Source organism: Porites lutea, chromosome 14 (assembly GCF_958299795.1).
Source record: "Porites lutea chromosome 14, jaPorLute2.1, whole genome shotgun sequence".
In the NCBI taxonomy this organism is placed as follows: Eukaryota; Metazoa; Cnidaria; class Anthozoa; order Scleractinia; family Poritidae; genus Porites; species Porites lutea.
The window spans coordinates 16118695-16140433 of NC_133214.1; the positions used below are offsets into that span (position 1 = coordinate 16118695).

The 21739-nt window shown below is 38.4% G+C and overlaps 2 protein-coding genes across 2 annotated transcripts in view; both read left to right on the plus strand.

Annotated features, from left to right (window-relative positions):
• The first annotated feature begins 2088 nt into the window (after positions 1-2088).
• LOC140924799 (uncharacterized) overlaps positions 2089-21739 on the plus strand; it is a 67573-nt gene continuing 47922 nt past the window's right edge. Inside the window, exon 1 of the mRNA XM_073374805.1 lies at positions 2089-7331. Within this exon, the coding sequence (XP_073230906.1) occupies positions 2366-7331 (4966 nt within the window). The 5' untranslated portion in view covers positions 2089-2365. The remainder of the gene's footprint in view (positions 7332-21739) is intronic.
• LOC140924857 (dynein axonemal heavy chain 7-like) overlaps positions 15022-21739 on the plus strand; it is a 16928-nt gene continuing 10210 nt past the window's right edge. Inside the window, exons 1-2 of the mRNA XM_073374860.1 lie at positions 15022-15204; positions 20201-20330. Coding sequence (XP_073230961.1) covers positions 20253-20330 — 78 coding nt within the window. The 5' untranslated portion in view covers positions 15022-15204; positions 20201-20252. The remainder of the gene's footprint in view (positions 15205-20200; positions 20331-21739) is intronic.

Consider the following 21739-nt stretch of genomic DNA (forward strand, 5'->3'; position numbering starts at 1 on the left):
CGACGTAGTTTAAGCTCGAACTTGGGAGGTATTGACCTTTAAAAACTGTATCGCCGCACCTTCATATGCCAGCACGGCCTATGTTGTTTCGTAGAAATTTGGGTAACTTGCGAGAATTTTTTGGGCTAATGGTTTACCGCCTCCCCTGGCAAAAAATTGCCTTAAAAGCATTAATATGTATGTGATTGGAACACGATTTGTAGAGATTATTTGTTATTTCCTGTATCATTAACCTGGAAAGCATAAACCATAAATAATTGCTGACAAAATGAAAAAACTGGTTTGTAAAAGAGTTGGTAGATTCGTCTATTCTGAAAAGAAGAGCGAATGTAGAACGCAAGCAATATTTCCTAGAAAAGAGGAAGTATTCCTATTGAGTTTTCATAACAAAGGGGGAATGTCTCATTAAGGTGTTTATTGATTAACGTCTTGCTAGTAGAGGACACGGGCCGAAGAAACTTATGAAATCATAAGATATAGTTAAACAAACATCTGTTCGTAAATTCTTCCTATTTGCAGCATTGCGAGTTTTCACCGATGCTGAGCTTTTTAAGTTCCTGAATTTAGGGCCTGCACCCTTGATTACAGGTTCTTTCCTGTAAAACTGATGGCAAGGTGTTTGAAAAAATAAATTAAAAACGGAAAGTAAATAACAGTTGTTTGTCTTGTTCAGCAAACGCGTTGAACTCGTATTAGAATGGATGTGACATGGAAGACAGAGTCTTCCCTCAGTACCTCACAACCTTACTCCCATACGCGGGCTCGTTACCCGTAGACGGAAAATACATATAAAAATTTGATACCTTACCTCACTTGTTTGGTTACGATAGTTGATAAAGTTTTCGCTCTATGGAAAACGGAACGCATATCAAACATTAAATACCGTAGGTGACCTAGGGAGCTACCTCTAGGAGAGCTACCGAGCTCTAGGGGAGCTACCGAGCAGTACCGAAGTTTCTTTGGAAAAGCGAGGAAGTGTGAAACAGAAACGCATGCAAAATGGCTGACAACCGGACAAAATCATTGTTAACCATCAATGAAATTGCTCGTGCAATAATTTTAACTTTTAAAACATTACTCGTGCCATAAATGAACTGAGAAATGTACTCGAATTCATACGATTTTCTATACTTACTACATTCATGGTTAAAATGTTTATAATTATTTTATTACATTTATGGTTCGGGTTTTCATTACATTTATGGTTAATGTTACTGTTATTCAGCAATTATTGAATGAGGCTGAGTAGGATGTGAAGAATAATGCAGATTGAGGAGGATGTTATCGGCTGAGGTGGATAACATCCTCCAAGATCTGCATAATTCTTTTCATCTTAAGAAAGCCGAATTCAATGATTGTCTTATTAGTCATTCAAAATATTTGTAATTTGTTATAAACAAGCTTACTGTTACAATATGCGTTAGTTTGTTCGGTTTTGAATTAATTGATTTGAAAGTTTGCCAAGTACTATTGCGTGACACATGTACTTAAGGTTTGATTGAGTCTCATTAAAACGCATTTTTAACCTACACAAGATCGCGTGCACAGTTCATTGAACTTACTGTTACATCACCTACCTTCTCGAAGACTTTCTTCAAATCTTTGACCTATTTCTCGGCATGGTTTCACGATATAACATATGTTTTTCCTTGAAGATACTCCTCAAAAGTAAACAACATTGGATCCCTCCGGGGATACGTTTTGCTTATTCTTGCATTTCCTATATATAAACTTAAGTCAGGAATAAAGAGCTAGGCTGCCGCGTCAGGAAAGGAGTTTGATCGATTTTATATTATACACTTAATGTCAGATCCCCAGGGAAACAGTTCGTCTCGGGAAATATCAGGACTCGAGGGAAAACAAAACTAACAGGTTTCCCGAGGAACCTGACATTAAGTGTTTTGTTATATTTCTAGACTTTCACGTCAACAGCAACAAAACAATAACCGGAGCGAGCCAAAACAGTCGACTCGGTACTTATAAGAACACAAATTTAATTCTCAAAACCACTGAATGAATGATTTACAAAGTACTTTTCTTATATTATCTGCGTCTTTTTCCTTCACAAAACTTTTTCCTTCCTTATTTTCCAGAATTTTTAACAGTACGGTGTATGGTGGTAAAGAGTAGGTTACAAACTACTCTGTAAAACTATTTATTTAGATATTCTGCATTTGCAGATTAAAGAAGTATAGAATAGGCCAAAGAAATGATAGTCCAACACTTATAATCCTGACCTACCTCAGTAAATCTTACATGAAAGCTTGATTATCTTGCCTAAGAAGTTTAACTGTTCAGTTAAAAGACGTTGAGAATCTTGTTTCCACTTTCTTACTCTTTTTCTCAAGGTTGAGAAAAAAGCGTCATGGACAACATCTCGGAGATTCTACAGACCATTTATATTGGTGCAGTCGTTGCAACTTTCCTTTTCAACACTGGAAGTATTATAAAAGCAGTAGACATCTTTAACGAATGTTTGGTGCTCCTTAACGGTAAAGCCCTAGAGACAATCAAAGAACTTACCACACCACTTCTTATCTATGTATACTCTAAACTTCTTGGTGGCTACACTCGTGTGTACGATCACACCCGTGCGATAGAATGTTGTAAAAAGCTTCTAGTGACACTACACAATAGTGGCCAAAAAGAAGCAGAAGGGATGATATTACTTAAACTAGCGAACATCTACTATCAAACAAGCAAATACGAGGAAGCAATACGGTTTTACGAGAAGGCACTCAGCATCATGATTCAGGCTGGAAATAATCGCGGAATTGGAACATGTTACGGAAATCTAGGAACCGTGTTTTTTTCTGTTGGTCAATATACCAAGGCAGAAGAATACCTTCAAAAAGCACTAGTGATCAGGAAAGAAATCAATGACAAACAAGGAGAAGCAGCAGATTACGGAAATCTAGGAACTGTGTTCAAAAATGTTGGTCAATATACCAAGGCTGAAGAATACCTTCAGAAAGCACTAGTGATCAGGAAAGAAATCGGTGACAAAGGAGGAGAAGCATATGCTTACGGAAATCTAGGAAATATGTTTCAATCTGTTGGTCAATATACCAAGGCTGAAGAATACCTTCAAAAAGCACTAGTGATCAGGAAAGAAATCGGTGACAAACAAGGAGAAGCAACCGATTACGGAAATCTAGGAACTCTGTTTCAATCTATTGGTCAATATACCAAGGCTGAAGAATACCTTCAAAAAGCACTAGTGATCAGGAAAGAAATCGGTGACAAAAAAGGAGAAGCATCTGCTTACGGAAATCTAGGAGCTGTGTTTAAATTTGTTGGTCAATATACCAAGGCTGAAGAATACCTTCAAAAGGCACTAGTGATCAGGAAAGAAATCGGTGACAAACGAGGAGAAGCAACCGATTACGGAAATCTAGGAACTGTGTTTAATTCTGTTGGTCAATATACCAAGGCTGAAGAATACCTTCAAAAAGCACTAGTGATCAGGAAAGAAATCGGTGACAAACGAGGAGAAGCAACCGATTACGGAAATCTAGGAACTGTGTTTTTTTCTGTTGGTCAATATACCAAGGCTGAAGAATACCTTCAAAAAGCACTAGTGATCAAGAAAGAAATCGGTGACAAAGAAGGAGAAGCATCTGCTTACGGAAATCTAGGAACTGTGTTTCAATCTGTTGGTCAATATACCAAGGCTGAAGAATACCTCCAAAAAGCACTAGTGATCAAGAAAGAAATCGGTGACAAAGAACGAGAAGCATCTGCTTACGGAAATCTAGGAACTGTGTTTCAATCTGTTGGTCAATATACCAAGGCTGAAGAATACCTTCAAAAAGCACTAGTGATCAACAAAGAAATCGGTGACAAACAAGGAGAAGCAACCAATTACGGAAATCTAGGAACTGTGTTTCAATCTGTTGGTCAATATACCAAGGCTAAAGAATACCTTCAAAAAGCACTACTGATCAGGAAAGAAATCGGTCACAAAGAAGGAGAGGCATCTGCTTACGGAAACCTAGGAACTGTGTTTCAATCTGTTGGTCAATATACCAAGGCAAAAGAATACCTACAAAAAGCACTAGTGATCAAGAAAGAAATCGGTGACAAACGAGGAGAAGCATCTGCTTACGGAAATCTAGGAACTGTGTTTTTTTCTGTTGCTCAATATACCAAGGCTGAAGAATACCTTCAAAAAGCACTAGTGATCAGGAAAGAAATCGGTGACAAAGAAGGAGAAGCAGCCGATTACGGAAATCTAGGAACTGTGTTTTTTTCTGTTGGTCAATATACCAAGGCTGAAGAATACCTTCAAAAAGCACTAGTGCTCAGGAAAGAAATCGGTGACAAACGAGGAGAAGCATCTGCTTACGGAAATCTAGGAACTGTGTTTCAATCTGTTGGTCAATATACCAAGGCTGAAGAATACCTTCAAAAAGCATTAGTGATCAGGAAAGAAATCGGTGACAAAGGAGGAGAAGCAGCAGATTACGGAAATCTAGGAACTGTGTTTCAATCTGTTGGTCAATATACCAAGGCTGAAGAATACCTTCAAAAAGCACTAGTGATCAGCAAAGAAATCGGTGACAAACAAGGAGAAGCAGCCGATTACGAAAATCTAGGAACTGTGTTTAAATCTATTGGTCAATATACCAAGGCTGAAGAATACCTTCAAAAAGCACTAGTGATCAGGAAAGAAATCGGTGACAAAAGAGGAGAAGCATCTGCTTACGGAAATCTAGGAGCTGTGTTTAAATTTGTTGGTCAATATACCAAGGCTGAAGAATACCTTCAAAAAGCACTAGTGATCAAGAAAGAAATCGGTGACAAAGAAGGAGAAGCATCTGCTTACGGAAATCTAGGAACTGTGTTTCAATCTGTTGGTCAATATACCAAGGCTGAAGAATACCTTCAAAAAGCACTAGTGATCAACAAAGAAATCGGTGACAAACGAGGAGAAGCAACCGATTACGGAAATCTAGGAACTGTGTTTAATTCTGTTGGTCAATATACCAAGGCTGAAGAATACCTTCAAAAAGCACTAGTGATCAGGAAAGAAATCGGTGACAAAGAAGGAGAAGCATCTGCTTACGGAAATCTAGGAGTTGTGTTTAAATCTGTTGGTCAATATACCAAGGCTGAAGAATACCTTCAAAAAGCACTAGTGATCAGGAAAGAAATCGGTGACAAACGAGGAGAAGCAACCGACTACGGAAATCTAGGAACTGTGTTTCAATCTGTTGGTCAATATACCAAGGCTGAAGAATACCTCCAAAAAGCACTAGTGATCAAGAAAGAAATCGGTGACAAAGAACGAGAAGCATCTGCTTACGGAAATCTAGGAACTGTGTTTCAATCTGTTGGTCAATATACCAAGGCTGAAGAATACCTTCAAAAAGCACTAGTGATCAACAAAGAAATCGGTGACAAACAAGGAGAAGCAACCAATTACGGAAATCTAGGAACTGTGTTTCAATCTGTTGGTCAATATACCAAGGCTAAAGAATACCTTCAAAAAGCACTACTGATCAGGAAAGAAATCGGTCACAAAGAAGGAGAGGCATCTGCTTACGGAAACCTAGGAACTGTGTTTCAATCTGTTGGTCAATATACCAAGGCAAAAGAATACCTACAAAAAGCACTAGTGATCAAGAAAGAAATCGGTGACAAACGAGGAGAAGCATCTGCTTACGGAAATCTAGGAACTGTGTTTTTTTCTGTTGCTCAATATACCAAGGCTGAAGAATACCTTCAAAAAGCACTAGTGATCAGGAAAGAAATCGGTGACAAAGAAGGAGAAGCAGCCGATTACGGAAATCTAGGAACTGTGTTTTTTTCTGTTGGTCAATATACCAAGGCTGAAGAATACCTTCAAAAAGCACTAGTGCTCAGGAAAGAAATCGGTGACAAACGAGGAGAAGCATCTGCTTACGGAAATCTAGGAACTGTGTTTCAATCTGTTGGTCAATATACCAAGGCTGAAGAATACCTTCAAAAAGCATTAGTGATCAGGAAAGAAATCGGTGACAAAGGAGGAGAAGCAGCAGATTACGGAAATCTAGGAACTGTGTTTCAATCTGTTGGTCAATATACCAAGGCTGAAGAATACCTTCAAAAAGCACTAGTGATCAGCAAAGAAATCGGTGACAAACAAGGAGAAGCAGCCGATTACGAAAATCTAGGAACTGTGTTTAAATCTATTGGTCAATATACCAAGGCTGAAGAATACCTTCAAAAAGCACTAGTGATCAGGAAAGAAATCGGTGACAAAAGAGGAGAAGCATCTGCTTACGGAAATCTAGGAGCTGTGTTTAAATTTGTTGGTCAATATACCAAGGCTGAAGAATACCTTCAAAAAGCACTAGTGATCAAGAAAGAAATCGGTGACAAAGAAGGAGAAGCATCTGCTTACGGAAATCTAGGAACTGTGTTTCAATCTGTTGGTCAATATACCAAGGCTGAAGAATACCTTCAAAAAGCACTAGTGATCAACAAAGAAATCGGTGACAAACGAGGAGAAGCAACCGATTACGGAAATCTAGGAACTGTGTTTAATTCTGTTGGTCAATATACCAAGGCTGAAGAATACCTTCAAAAAGCACTAGTGATCAGGAAAGAAATCGGTGACAAAGAAGGAGAAGCATCTGCTTACGGAAATCTAGGAGTTGTGTTTAAATCTGTTGGTCAATATACCAAGGCTGAAGAATACCTTCAAAAAGCACTAGTGATCAGGAAAGAAATCGGTGACAAACGAGGAGAAGCAACCGACTACGGAAATCTAGGAACTGTGTTTCAATCTGTTGGTCAATATACCAAGGCTGAAGAATACCTTCAAAAAGCACTAGTGATCAAGAAAGAAATCGGTGACAAACGAGGAGAAGCAACCGACTACGGAAATCTAGGAACTGTGTTTAAATCTGTTGGTCAATATACCAAGGCTGAAGAATACCTTCAAAAAGCACTAGTGATCAGGAAAGAAATCGGTGACAAACAAGGAGAAGCAGCAGATTACGGAAATCTAGGAACTGTGTTTCAATCTGTTGGTCAATATACCAAGGCTGAAGAATACCTTCAAAAAGCACTAGTGATCAGGAAAGAAATCGGTGACAAACAAGGAGAAGCATCTGCTTACGGAAATCTAGGAACTGTGTTTCAATCTGTTGGTCAATATACCAAGGCTGAAGAATACCTTCAAAAAGCACTAGTGATCAGGAAAGAAATCGGTGACAAAAAAGGAGAAGCATCTGCTTACGGAAATCTAGGAACTGTGTTTCAATCTGTTGGTCAATATACCAAGGCTGAAGAATACCTTCAAAAAGCGCTAGTGATCAAACAAGAAATCGGAGACAAAGCTGGTGTTGGAGCTTCATACTTAAATCTGGCAAAACGTTGTCCAGGATTTCAACTTACTGCAAAGAGTCAAGAATTTGCTAATAAAGCACTTGAGATAAGTTACGAAATAGCGGACATTGAACTGCAGTTTAACTGCCACCTTACCATTGCTCTGAACGGGTTAGTAGCAGGAGGAAGCATAACTGAACTTTTGCGACATCTGCATGGAAGCATTCAGAAGTGCGAAGAAATGCATGATTTTTTAAGAGGGAAGGACCAATTCAAAATTTCTTTTTTCGATAAGCATGTGTCCCCTTACCTTCTTCTTTGTAGCTTGTTGATTGCTAGAGGCAGGTATTATGAAGCTCTTTATGTTGCTGAGCTTGGACGATCCAGAGCACTGACAGACGTACTTTCAGATAAGTACTCTGTGGAAAAAGGGGTATCAGGCAACCCACAGTCATGGATTGGTATTGAGAACATCATGAACGAAAATGCACTTAGTTCTTGTCTTTATGTTTCCTGCTTCGGTGAAAATATGTACTTTTGGATACTCAAGCCAAAAAAAATTATAGTTTTTCGACAAAAGAGACTCAAAGAAAGTGCAGATAAAGTGTTTAGAAATGACACATTTGGTGGCTCTCTTGATTTACGTCAAGACCAATGCGAAGATCGATCATTATTTTCATGTGTAAGTTCCCCGCTATCATGCAAACAATCTCAGAGTGACAGCTTCGAATCTTTGCGTCTTATCGAAGAAGAGGAAGACGAAAATCACGACTCTAAACCGTTGACCCTTGCTGATGGTTACAACATGATAGTCGCTCCTGTAGCTGACTTACTCCAAGAATCAGAAATCATTATTATACCGGATAACTTGTTGTATCCTATTCCTTTTGCTGCTTTAATGGATGGTAATGGAAAGTATTTATCGGATACTTTCAGGATTCGCATTGTCCCTTCCTTGACGACTCTTAAGTTGATTCAGCTCAGTCCAGCAGACTACCATAGTAAAACCGGTGCACTGATCGTAGGAGAGCCAGACGTTAGTGATGTATACTACCGAGGGGAAATTGTACAGTTAAAGCCACTGCCTTGGGCGAGAAAGGAAGCAGAGATGATTGGGGGACTGCTCGGTGTTCAACCGTTGCTTGGAAAGGATGCAACTAAGCAGGCAGTCCTGGAAAGCATGCATTCAGTAAGTCTCATTCACTTCGCTGCTCATGGTTATGCCGAACGTGGCGAAATAGCTCTTTCCCCTATAAGCTCCTGCGGCACTCCACACGAAGAAGACTACTTATTAACGATGGCTGAAATTTCACAAGTTCGACTAACAGCCAAGCTGGTTGTCCTTAGCTGCTGTCATAGTGCAAGTGGTCAGATTAGAGCTGAGGGAATTGTTGGAATCGCTCGAGCATTTCTAGCATCGGGCGCACGCGCCGTGCTGGCGGCACTGTGGGCTGTAGAGGACAAAGCTACCATGTGGTTTATGGATCGTTTTTACGAGAACCTTGTTCATGGTGAAAGTGCCAGTGAATCTCTTCATCAGGCCATGAAGTCGATGAGAGAGACTCGCTTTTCTGACGTCAAGCAGTGGGCACCCTTTATGCTTATTGGAGATGATGTGACATTCAAAGGTTTGTATTTGATATCATTTTTAGGTTTTTCAGTTATCTTAGGCAAAATTTTTGAAATTGATGTTCGTGACACTACACATCATTTTGAAAAATATTATTAAGGGAGTTATACTGAGTTTTCTTAGTTTTTTTATTTATTTATTGTCGTTTCCAACCCTGTTCATGAAAGTGAGGCAACTGGAGAGAAGTCCGAATGTAATTATTTTCCGATTTTTATGGAATATTTCGTAAAGCATGCTCGAATCTATAACTAACTAAAATGAAAATGTAGAAAACGATAGCTGGGATTCCAAAGAGCATACGAAAACAATTTACAGTGAAACCTGTATTAAGCGGACACCCTCGGGGATGCTGTAGTGTCCGCTTAATACAGGGTTTCCGCCTAATACAGGTTTCGATAGATAACGTCATATGAGATGTCAAATGCCATTCAAATGAACAGTGGAAATGTTAAGAATGCTCCCAGAGACTTTGACGATATACGTTTGCATTAATTTGTTTATCAAAGTGGACCAATTGATCATAGTAACTTAAACATAGATTGCAAGTCAAATTTGAGGAAATCAGATGAGTAAAACAAGCTCCATACAAACAAAACGAAATAGAAAACAATACTGTACTGTAAAACTAATCAAATACGTTTGTCAAGTCACGTTTTTTAATGTAAAAATCGAAAAAGTTGTGGGTGGCAATTCGAGGTAATCTTTCGCATTTCCGGTGTCTGTCTGGCATGTTGGGTGGTGGAATTTGATTACAAGTGGACTCCGTTTAATACAGGTTGATAACAATAGAAATGACTATTTCAAGTACATTTTAGGTGTCCGCTTAACACGGTGTCCGCTTAATACAGGTTTCACTGTATTAATAAATCATAGAGAAGAGAAGTAAGTGTTAAACATACTTTTTCTTGAGGGTGTAACTGAGGAAAGACAAAATGTAGCCTGTTCCAGGCTCCGCGACTGAGTCGCTCCGCACGCCTTTCAATGCTTCATCCCTATTATCTGAGAGCATGGAACAGGCTAAAAAAGACGCTGCTAGTATTCCGTAGTAGTATTCCGCACGCCTTTCACCGCTTTCCCTTAAAAAGATTCATCCTCAGGGAACCAGAGACAGTGCACAGGGTATACGTACTAATTACCGGTGGGCGAGAGTTTAAATGCAGACGGGAAGATTCCCTGAGCACTTAATCTAGCCCAAGCAGGTGCAGGAGCATTTGATTTTGCAACTTCTATTTTATACAGGTATTTTTCTGGCAAATGAGCTAAGGGCAACTCCCTTGTCGATTCCGTGTGTTCTTAAAAGGAGATTTTTTGTCATCAATCGCCTCTTTTATGATGCTTGTTCCGCGGAGAAGTCGAAAGATTTAATATGCCCGCAAGAAAGTATTTCATTCGATTCGATTGGGTTTTACAATACGTTTTGCTTTAGTTCTCTTCGTAGTCGCGATTTTGTACCAGAGGAGATGGCTGATATTCTGGGCAACCATTGCACAGGCTGCTTGGGCTGCTCGGGTGGCAAGGGATAGCATGGTTGGCTTGATACCAATCCCCTGCTTGAAGCTATAATCTGATCAATATACAAACAGCAAACAAATCGAAGGAATTTGAAATAAAGTAAAATATTCTCACTGCATACATAATTGGCCGGTGACGCGGGAATTAAGTATCTCTTTTAAATTCCGTGGTGTTGGGCCTGCGGGCTCGTGGCATGATGCATTGCGGCCCTTGGTTAGAATTGCTTAGTTTTTGCCCGCCTCTTGGCTAGTTCAACGGGTTTCAGTGGAAGTGACTTAGAAGTTTCGCCCCTCCCACCTCCCCTGGTGACGGTTGACGTCGCTTACACTCATTATTCGGCATGCCTATTGTCTTGGCAGTCGCGGTTGCCTCCCACAACTTACTTCTCCGTGTCGGAACAACAGGTATGCAGTGCGAATATTATACGAATAACATTTAAGCTGAAAGTGATACAATATGACTTTACTGAATTTTTAGCATATAATGTAAAGGTTTTGTTATTTGTTTTGACTTTGAAAAAATCTGTGCCAGATATTTAGGTAAAACATTTAGCGCAACGAGCAACAGAAGCATGTTGATCGATGGCTAAAATAAATCGTGCAAAGAATACATAGGAAACGGAACCGTCATGATTAGTTTTTTTATTTGTATCGCAGGTGCATTTGATAAGAGCAGTTTGAAAGATGGGGAAGGTGCAACGGAAACAAAGAACTTGTAAACTGAGAGGAAACATGTTCAAGTTGACAACTACTGTCACAGCTGTACATAAATGTATATACCCAGGATCTCAATGAAGAAGTCTTGTCTGAGACCGCAAAGTGAACAGGTGATAATTGTACTTTTTAAAGCAGTCGCCATTTTGATACGTTACGGGGGAAGGTGAAGCATGAGCTGAGCGTGGAGCACAAGGACAAGAGATAGCCAGGACCAGTTAGTCGTCCTCATAGTGGAGACGTCAAAGTTGTATAGACTTTCTGAACCTACGTCTACTATATTAGTCAGGGCTTCTTTCGTTCTACGTGACTTCTGCTACTCTCGTCAAGGCCTGCCCTTCAATTCACGCTTGCTTCAAATAAGCTCAATCACTTATATGTCTTACATCAACAAGAGTATTACTTTGGTTTGATAAACTTTGTAAATGTACTGATCTTGACAAACGTGATGAAATGCCAAATAGATATCTAAGTTATAATATGATTTTACTCAGTTAGTTATGTCACATCATCAATGGTCAAAGGCCTTGGATGAGGGCAAACAGGTGGACGTTGTTTTCCTGAACTTTGCAAAGGCTTTTGACAAAGTGGCACATAATATCCTACCGCAAAAGTGTGTAATTTTGGTATCTCCGGTGCGCTTTGAATGAGAACAGAGAGTTGTCATAGAAAGAATAAATTCTCAATGGTACGCTATTCCATCGGGCGTACCTCAGGGCTCCTTATTGGGCCCTTGGTTCTTTGTAACTTTCATTGGTGATTTGCCTGAAGTAGTAATGGCTGGAAACTGTGTGTCATTATATGCTGACGACTGCAAAACATTCAGGATTATAAACTGTCCTTCTGATCACTCCGTATTTCAGTCAGGGCCTAGTTGTTCGAACGCTGGTTAGCGCTAACCTGGGGTTAAATTTTAACCCAGGTTTCTTTTTCTTTTTATCAAAAGCTCACTATCGGATAATTTTCTCTATTCTTTTTAGAATATCCAGTCATCAAATTGTAGGCAAAGAGAATTAAACTGAATTTGCTTTTTAAGCTCTCATATCCGAGTTCAAATTTTGCACTAACGGTGGGTTACCTTAACCCAGCTTCGAACAACCCGTCCCAGATCTCGACAATTTTATATGCATGGAGTCAACAAAACCTCAGAGACTTTAACGTGAACGGAAATGTAAACTAATGCAATCCGCAATCTGTCTTGGAGCACCCATATTGATAAAATGTCGAATAAGGCCAACAAGATCCTGGGTCTAAGGGACCTGTAAAGGATTTCAAGATGTTTCCACATTGAGAACTCTGTATCTTGCCCTGGTCACATCACAGCTAGAGTATTGCAGTGTTGTTTGGTCACCACACACCAGCTGACACACATTTAGAAATATTTCTAAGTTGGTGCGAATTCAGCGAAGAGCAACTAAGTTTATTTTGAAGACCATGATGATTACGAACAACGGAGAAAAAAAGCTCAATTTGTTGTCCTTAGAACAAAGGCGATTTTCATTTGACGCAACATTCCTGTATAAAGCCCTGAATGGCTATATAAATATTGATCTATCTATATATGTACAGTTTTTCTTAGATTCTGATCGGTTTCCTTTGAGGGGAGAAAATGAATGTACTCTTAAAAAAAATTTGGCTAGAACTAATACATTTAAGTTTAGCTTTTTCAATAGGATCGTGGACATGTGGACACACTCTACCATTGCTTGTTCCTCAGGCAACAACTATTGCTAGTTTTAAGAAAGAAGTGAGGGAGTTTTAAGCTGGAAATGTGTGAGGTTTTTATTATTATTATTTTATTGATTTTTTTTGTACATATTTCTATATGCATCTTCACATTTTTAATTTTCTGTCTTATTAAATGTTAGTTTTAATGATATGAATATTTTTTAAAAGGTGGTCTGTCTTGTATGGGGTCTTTGACTCTTTTACAGACCGTCCTTATGGCAATACCTTTGTATTTATCACTTACGTGAAACCTTTTGCCATTAAATTGTAATAAATAACAAAAGTAAGTGGAAGTAAGTGCTCTTTGCCAGGGGCACCCAACGACGGTTTCCTCCTAAATACATTGAAAATACTTTTTAGGCTATCCAGAGTGCCTTTTTAATAGATCTCTAGAAATGCATTCTATATCTATTCGGTCATCCTAGGGGTGCTTGAGTCTTTTCGACATTACAAGGGCTTCTGTATTATTGTCTCCAAAATTTTAGATGCAATTTAACGTGTTACGAAAGTGAAAATTTTGCTGATTGCTCTCTCCATCACATTTTTGAATCCGAAAATAAATTTAGGTTTCCTTTTTTCTACGAAAAATAGCCCAACCTAGGGAGTGAAATGTAAAAAATTAAACTTACTTTAGAAAATCGTAGGGAATTTATTTCCGAAAATTGTACATGAATGGAACGGTCATCTAGAAATTTTTAGCTGTCCTCAAATAAAAGAAAATTCTAGGCAATATTTGCTTCTCCGAACATATATTTTACAGAAAACCGTCGTTGGGTGCCCCTACTTTGCGTCAATACAATAATTACGGTATTGTTTTTAAGCTTTTTTTTATTTGCCTAAGATCAATCACCACTACAATGTTTCACTGATTACTGTTTTAGAGTTGTGACAGTGTTTAGCGGAAAGTTCTAAAACAATTCAGCATGATGGCGAGTCTTAGAGGACACAAACAAAGAAAATGAATAAACATGTTTGTGTCCTCTAAGACTCGCCGCTGTCGTGCTGAATTTTTATACAGCTATTTCTAGAAAGGTTGTCAGAAAAAGTGCACGCGACAATCACGAAAGGAATCGTGGGTGGTTTTAAGTTCGCTTTTCCTCAATGGAATTTGAAAGAATGGCACGAGAGGGCATGGATATATGTTTACGAGTGCTAAAGGAAAGCAAAAAAAGTAGGTTCGACAGCTACAATGTCAGGAACAGTATATTTATCATATCCCATATTACCTTTCGGGATTGCCGCGGGCACATATTTTTCGACAACCTTTCTCGAAATAGCTGTATATTGACAAAAAAAACCCATTAGTGACTGATAAGACTTAACAACTCAGGCGATTGGCGAAACTGTATTCTCCCGTTTTGAAAGGGCATTTTCCAATCCTCTGCCCTGTCCTGTCTTCCCTGCTATGGGTGATCCTTTTTTTTTTTTTTCAAACTGACAGCAATAAATGGGTGGGTGCTCAATAGAATTTAGAAGTTGGGCTCTATTCTGAGTTGGTCCTCTTACAGCATTATGAATCCCGTTTATGAAACGGCCTTGAGATCTTTACTGAACACACAAATTGGTCTAATTGTATGGCATATCGCTCCACGAGTTTCTCATAGACGTCCCACAGACGTCCTGGAAGATCATAGGAGTGCAAATCCCGTTGGAATACTCTGACTCGGAACTGCTCACTGACTGCTTGTGTATTTCTTAGTTTTTCAATATTATAGCATCACTTGAAATAAATCATTTGGTTGAGAAGTTACTTCTACCTTTTAGCAGGAAGTAAAATTTTCATTCCGTATTTATTGGACTGATGCCTTTATATATACACTTTAGTTTTACACGGAGGATTTTTCACTTACTGTTGGTAACTAAGGTTCGATTATTTGAAAAGTCCTCAGTAAGGATGGGGAACCTGGGAACGAGGTTGCTTTCTGGCTCGTGAATAGGCTGGTTTCATTACTTATTGCTTGGAATAAAATTTACTTTTTTTCTCACCGATTAACCTTGACATTTCATAAATTTGATCGCGTTTTCGATCGAGTACTCGAGAAACGAGAAACGAGTGCTCTGAAAGCTCGCGCGCGAAACTGGCGCGCTAATTAAGACTGGGCACTAAAAGAAAAACAAATATGGCGACGGAGCACGCAGAACATGTGTGTAGTTAAATTGGACCTAAAGTGAGATTTTTAGACTCCAGGTACTCGTATATCACCTCGATTGGATCTTTAACTTATTCGTCAACACTTAGCTTTATTTATGGCATAGAAATTCACGGACGTGGCTTGGCAGAAGGTCCCGCAACGGTCTTGTGAGGTATGCTCGAGCTTAACTTAAAGTTTTTAAAGGCTTTAGCACAGAAAATGTTGGTCTCATGAGCATGAAATATTTAGATAATGTTAGTGAAAGGATTAAGCTTATGTTTTAAATCTGATCACTATCAGGTAATTTTAAGGTAGCCCTTCTCCGGACATTTTACCATCCCCATCTACAGTCAAACCTGTAATAGGTTGTTTTCATGCAATCTCGGGAGACACAAATAACAATGGTGAAATGAACAAATGCTGGTCGACAAACAAAGTGAGCTAATGAGCGATCTTTTGTTTACCGTCCACCGCATGGCGGCGATGAGGTAACGTGAAAACCACCTATTTGTGAATACCTACGTTACCTTAGTTGGTGTTCCCCTGAATTCTTCGTTTTCAATGTCACGCAATAAACCCGGCACAAAAAAATAAATTAGACACCGTCCAGTGGAAGAAGCCAAAGAAATGAAAGGTTATAAAAGACTAACGTATAAACAATTTGCCCCAATCTCTGGTCTTTGTGGCCCACAGTTTCTGAGTTATTTGCCGAAACATTTCACGCACCTTTGTAGAGCTTTGTATGGAGACGCCCCTTTGGTGGACAGGAACTGTCCACCATTTTGGCCACCGGAAATCAACAAAAACATCTGGAGTTCACTTTTTCCATAAAAGTTCTTCCTTTTCACTCGAGAGCTAGCATACGTGCGCATAAACACATCTTTTAATACTTGAAATGGTTAAACTGCTGAAAATCAAGAGGAGAGACATTTTTCAATGAGACATCAATTTCTTATTTTGGTGTCACGCACTGTGAAAACTTGGAAGTTCAAATCGCTGTATTTTCGAAATAGAACATGCTTCGGGGCTGGAAACTTGTACAAAGATTTATTTTCTATTTATCTTCAACCTAACAAGAGGCCCTCTTGCAGACCTGTCAACCCCAAAAGACCAAAAACCTGGAGATCAAGGTTAAAAACCCTGGAGATTTGGTAAATATTATTAATATTATTATTTGGCATTTATCTTGTCAACAAGACGATCAAATATGATGAATGGAGATGAATATGCCTGATAACTGTGGATTTCTACGTAATTGACGCATGAAAATCAATTTTTCGCAGCAAAAAAGTTTAAAAAAAAGTGTATTCCATCGGCTTGTGAATCTGTTTACCATGAGATTTTTGTGCCTCATCGTGAGAGCATGAGATTGTCCTCAAAACCGTGAGACTTGAGAGGTCTGCTCTTGGATGGGAGGAGGGTTGTCCAATGCTCTGACAAATTTATGCATGGCATTGTATTGTCATAAAAATTCTGTACAAAAGTATAAGAATAAAGAACAAAAAATACAATGAGAAATAAACAAAGCCATGCATAAGTTTGTTAGAGTGTTGGACAAGTATGGGGGTGGGAGGGGGGGTATGTATTTCCTTAGTCTGTATTTCAAGTTTGGTCATTTCCCATTTTGAGGAGTAGGCCAGGTTCCTCTGCCCGGTTGGTATTTACCCATGTTGCAATTTGGTCTAGCCTTATGTTGCTTTTTCAAGGCCATGTTGCTAAAATATGTGTAGTAATAGGCTGCACATTTGTGTGAAGCTCCTCACAGATATTAGGTATTAAACTTATTAACAATAATTATTCCTTGAGGCTGAATGGGCTCTGAGTCAATAGCCCATGAGGCTGAAGGCTGAATTGGCTATTGACTCAGAGGCCATGAGGGCAAGAGAAATAATTGTCTTAGCATAATCTAACTAGTTGGTCAAAGATATCAACACAAAACAACTTGAGCTAGTTAAAGCTAGACTTTAATCCTTTTTTGCTGCCAAAAAGCCGGCGCTTTTTGGTACTAGTGGGCTCTAACATATAGCCTAGTAGTAACCCAACCAATCAGAATGCAGCATAGATAATAGATCACGAGTTGGATTTTACTAAAGAATAATATCTTACCCTTTGGGTAAGCTGATTTTCCTACAATGGTATAGAGGTGTGCTGCTGAAGCCTTTAAAACCTGTATTTTCAATCCTACACTTGTCTCAACACTTTCAGTGAATTTCAGGATCTTCTCTTTGTTTTTACATATATCTGAGATCTGCTGCTTGCTGATTTTAAACTTGAGTGCTAAATTTGTTCCTTTTTCACTTTTCTCCAAATGTGAAATAATGGTTTGCTTATCCTTTATCGAAGTAACAGACTGCTCTCATTGCATAGAATATGGTAGTCATTTGAGTTTATGATCGAACCAATGTGGAATCAAGCATGACATTTCCTTAGCAACATAACAATCGAGCATATTAGAATTCAGCTGAATAATTGTTCATCTTGTGCCGCTTGCGCTTTTTCAAAGCGAAACCGATTAAAGCAGTGTTTTAAACAGACGTTTGGAAGGATTAATGAACTTTTAATTGTTTCAATTTTTCAAGATCACATCTTTTATTAACCCTTTGAACTCTAACATCCAAATTTAAATTCTCATTTGTTGCCCCTATTCATTTCCCACAGAAGTAGAGGGGAGAAGTTGATAAAATATCAAGCAAATTCATCTTGTGTGATCACGTCTGTAATTCTAGTGCAAGGCTGCTGCCTAAGAAAATTAGAAGAAAAAGTTAGGAGCACAAGCGACATTTCTAGGAACCCAATTAAAAATGATCAGTAACTTTATTAACCATTATTTTGGTGACGGCTATCGAGTAGCGAAAAAAACTGCATTTTTCACCAATTCCTCTTCTTTCGACTGGTTTTCGGCTAATTAGCATAAGAAAGGCTAAAAAAGAGTTTTGCAAGGAAAAAGGCATGTTTTTCGACTAATCACGTGTGTGCAAAAGCCAAAATTTGGACCTTTTTTTGCGAATCTATTTCAATCTTTCTCTCTTGCTCTCTTTTTTTCCTTTGCCTTTCTAAGTTGTTTATTAGCAGTTTTGTTGCCCACTTTATCATCCTTGTTTTGCATGGAATTGTGGCTGGTTAACTTTTTAGGAAAGAGGCAAATTAATCTTCAAAGAGTAGTATGTAAACAGGAAACTGGCAGTGGGTTTTTCCCCAAAATGTTACCATTTTTAATAAGTGTAACTCTGACAGGATTAGTCAGAATATCCAAAATGAGATATCACTGGAAAGATCTATCTTTGAAGTTGTTGTTGTTTCTCAATTTATACCCTGCGAGCAGAGGCCCTTCGATCTTCCTACATAAGTCGGGAAGGCTTAAAAGGAGCATTGTGTGACGAGACAAAACTGGAACAATACTTGAGCCTCAAACGAATCGAGTTTTGAAACACGAAAACCGAGTCTCGAGTTTTGAGAAACCAGCATTTTTTATACTCACCACTCAAAAGGATTTCAGGAAACAATTTATTTCTCGAGAAATGTAACAATAACCATTCACATATACATTGAATGCATGGACCAATGGAACTTGCGTCTACAATTTGAGTGAAGTTAAGTTTAAGCTTTTAAGTGATAAAAAAGGATCAACAAAAGGTTTTTATCTGGAAGTTTGGAATATTGACTTAGTATTTTTGTATCAAGTCTATCTTTTGAACTATCACAACTGTTTTTATATTTGTGAAGGTTTGTATTATTTTACAGGCATCACACGCGACAGCATAAATTAAAAAGAGTTTGAGATATGATCTTGAATCTGGGGGGTGGGGGGGTTATACATGACCCCTCTGGAACAGAAATTCCGAGGGGGTGGGGGGGTCTAATCGGAATAACCATCCATGGGAGGGGTATGGATATTTTCTGGAATCACACATTGTTTTTAAAAACTGAAATGTTTTTGCGAGCCTTTCAAAAGTTCTCACAAAATGTACAGCAAAGGAAGGCATAGATAACGCTGAATAAATGATAAAAGAAACCTCCAAGTGTACCATTTGTGTTCTTAGCAAGAAAGAAAACGCTACAAACTTGCAAAAGTTCAAAGCATACCAATGTTACGTGTAATTTGAAACCAGCTTGCTTTTCCACGGATCGCGACTTTTACTCAGTTTTTACCTCATGCAGTAGCGACCTAACGTTTCTAACGCTGAAGGAAAAGTCATGATTTTATTATTGAAGGTTTTTCAAAGACTATTAAATTATTCATTTGACACCATTTTCAGATAAGAAACTTCAACTGCTCTGCAGCAGAAGTCACAGAAGCGAATTACAAGACAAAAGTGCTGTTTGTTTACCTTTTATCAGCGGTAATATATTTTTGCCTATGGCTGACGATCAAACGATGTTTTCCTTTGTCGTATCAAAAGTGCAGAATGAGCAGGGAATTTTGTTGTTTGTTCACTGGAAGTTAGCCTGAGAATCATATGTTTAAGGTGCTTTTTCAGGCTTCCTGTTTGAAATTTTGGTTGCCCGAGGGTGAATCGTAGGCGCCTCTGGCAACCAGGCACCCGTTAGGCAGCAGCCTTGCTAGTGACCACTCTGTTTTACAAGGCATTCATATTACAAGGAGAAACTTGATGCTGATCACTCTTAGTGCTTAAAGGGTAAATATTCATGAAAAATGGGACCAGCAAAACAAGTGTGTGTAATTAAAAAGTCCTGATAATCAAGGTTCAACTGTAACCCTGATTAGTTTGGTGTTGCATACAGAATTACGTAATTTTTTCATGCTAATTTCATGGAACCTGCAGCCTTCACACGTACTCTTTTAAAGGCTTCCAGTTCAAAAACATTCTCTGTTAAAGACGCAAAATAGTGGGGAAGACTCAAGACCCTGAAAACCATACCCTGTACAGTGTAACATCCCTGTCTAGACCAAGCGGGGGAGTGTCTCCACCCCGGAAATGGAACCCCCTAGTAAACTCAATTCTGGCCATGTGAACACCTTGCTTTTATGGACACCTTGATAATAAGAATGTAAAAGCAGTTAAATTTCCATTCAAAGTACAAATTATGGACTCTTAACCTGACCAACTGACCTGGCATGAGATAAGGTGTCTAAAAAACTCTTATACAAGTTCTGTTCTTTAAAATGCTATGTCAACTCAAGTTAATTTTTGTCAATTTTTTTTTAGTGATTGACAACATTGCATCACATATTTGAGATTCTTGGTGAAGTGGAATAGAATGGCAACCTGCAAAACAACTCACAGGAATGACTGTTGGATAAGAAGATCAGCAAGAGAAGGCGACCCTGAAGACAAGGTAAGCAACTCTCCTAGTTTTCTTAGAGCTAGTAAATAAATCGCTAATCGTGTCGAGAATCGAGACTCGCAACGGACTGTCCAAGTTCAAGTTCAAGTTCATTTATTCACACTTATTCAATTACAATACAACAACAATAAGAAAAAAAAGAAGAAGTAAAAACAGAGCTAACTATACATTGAATTAAACATAACAAAGGAAAAAAGTGTGTAGCAGCCGAAGGAGCCTAGCTTTCGAGTTGGCTACAATGTACTACCACAGAGCGGTTACAAGTGGGTGGAGGTTATACAGTACTTATAAAAAACTATTTGAATTAAATAATTAAATAATTAAATAAATAGAGCTAAATAACGGATTAGAGTTGTTCAAGATGCCTGACTGTCAAGTACACTGTAGAAAGAGTTTATATTCTTTTTTAAAACTGTTCGAGGGGAGACACTTAATTTTCATAGGTGTTGCTTCCCAGGTCTGTGATGCCACTACAAGAAACCTTGCTAGGCCATAATTAGTTCTGGAAAATGGTCTGCACAGGTTTTGATTAGTGCCATACCTACCATTAGTATTACAATTATGGACAGCTGAAGCCGGTTGAACTAAGTCATAGAGGGCAGGAGGTGTATCCTTTTTTTGATATTGCATTTTATGCACAAGAGCGCCAATTTTTTATTTAAAGATATTCTCTAACTTTAAGATCTCTATTAGTGTAAAGTACGGTGTGGGACTTTCTCTTTTGTTTGCAAAGAAGATGCACGAATACATGAGTTATTTTGACTTACTTTGATTTTATTTAACTTAGTTTGATATATGGTACCCCAGCTCATTAATCCATACATTAGATACGGATATATGAGAGTATAGTACAGTTGTTTGAGTGTACTTATAGGCACATAATGTCTAAGCTTAAATAAAATTCCAATGTTTTTTGTTATTTTGTTGTTAATGTGCTGGAGCTGAGCATCCCATTTTAGATGTTCATCAATAAAGACACCCAAATATTTAATCTGGGACTTTTGCTCTATATTACAAGCTGTTATTCTGATATTTGTTTTCTTCTTAGGTGAAGTAATTATCATGTAATTAGTGTTCTTGAAGTTAATGGACAGCATATTTGCTGCACAGAATTTTAAGACCTTTCCTAGTTCTTCATTGATAACTGATTGTAATTGTTCTGGGTCTTTTGAAGAATAAAACATATTTGTGTCATCTGCAAAAATCCTAAAAGTTAAGAGTGAGTCTCCCTAAAACCGGTCCACTGCGTTTCGGGTCGGAAAATCAATTTCCTTTAAACTTTGCCCATGAATATATCTTAGTCCAAAAGTAATTGAAACCGCATTAGTTTTTGAAAATATTTCAAAATAAAATTTTTCGGGAGGAAAATCACTTCAGCACTCGAAGGCCAAATTTTTGCA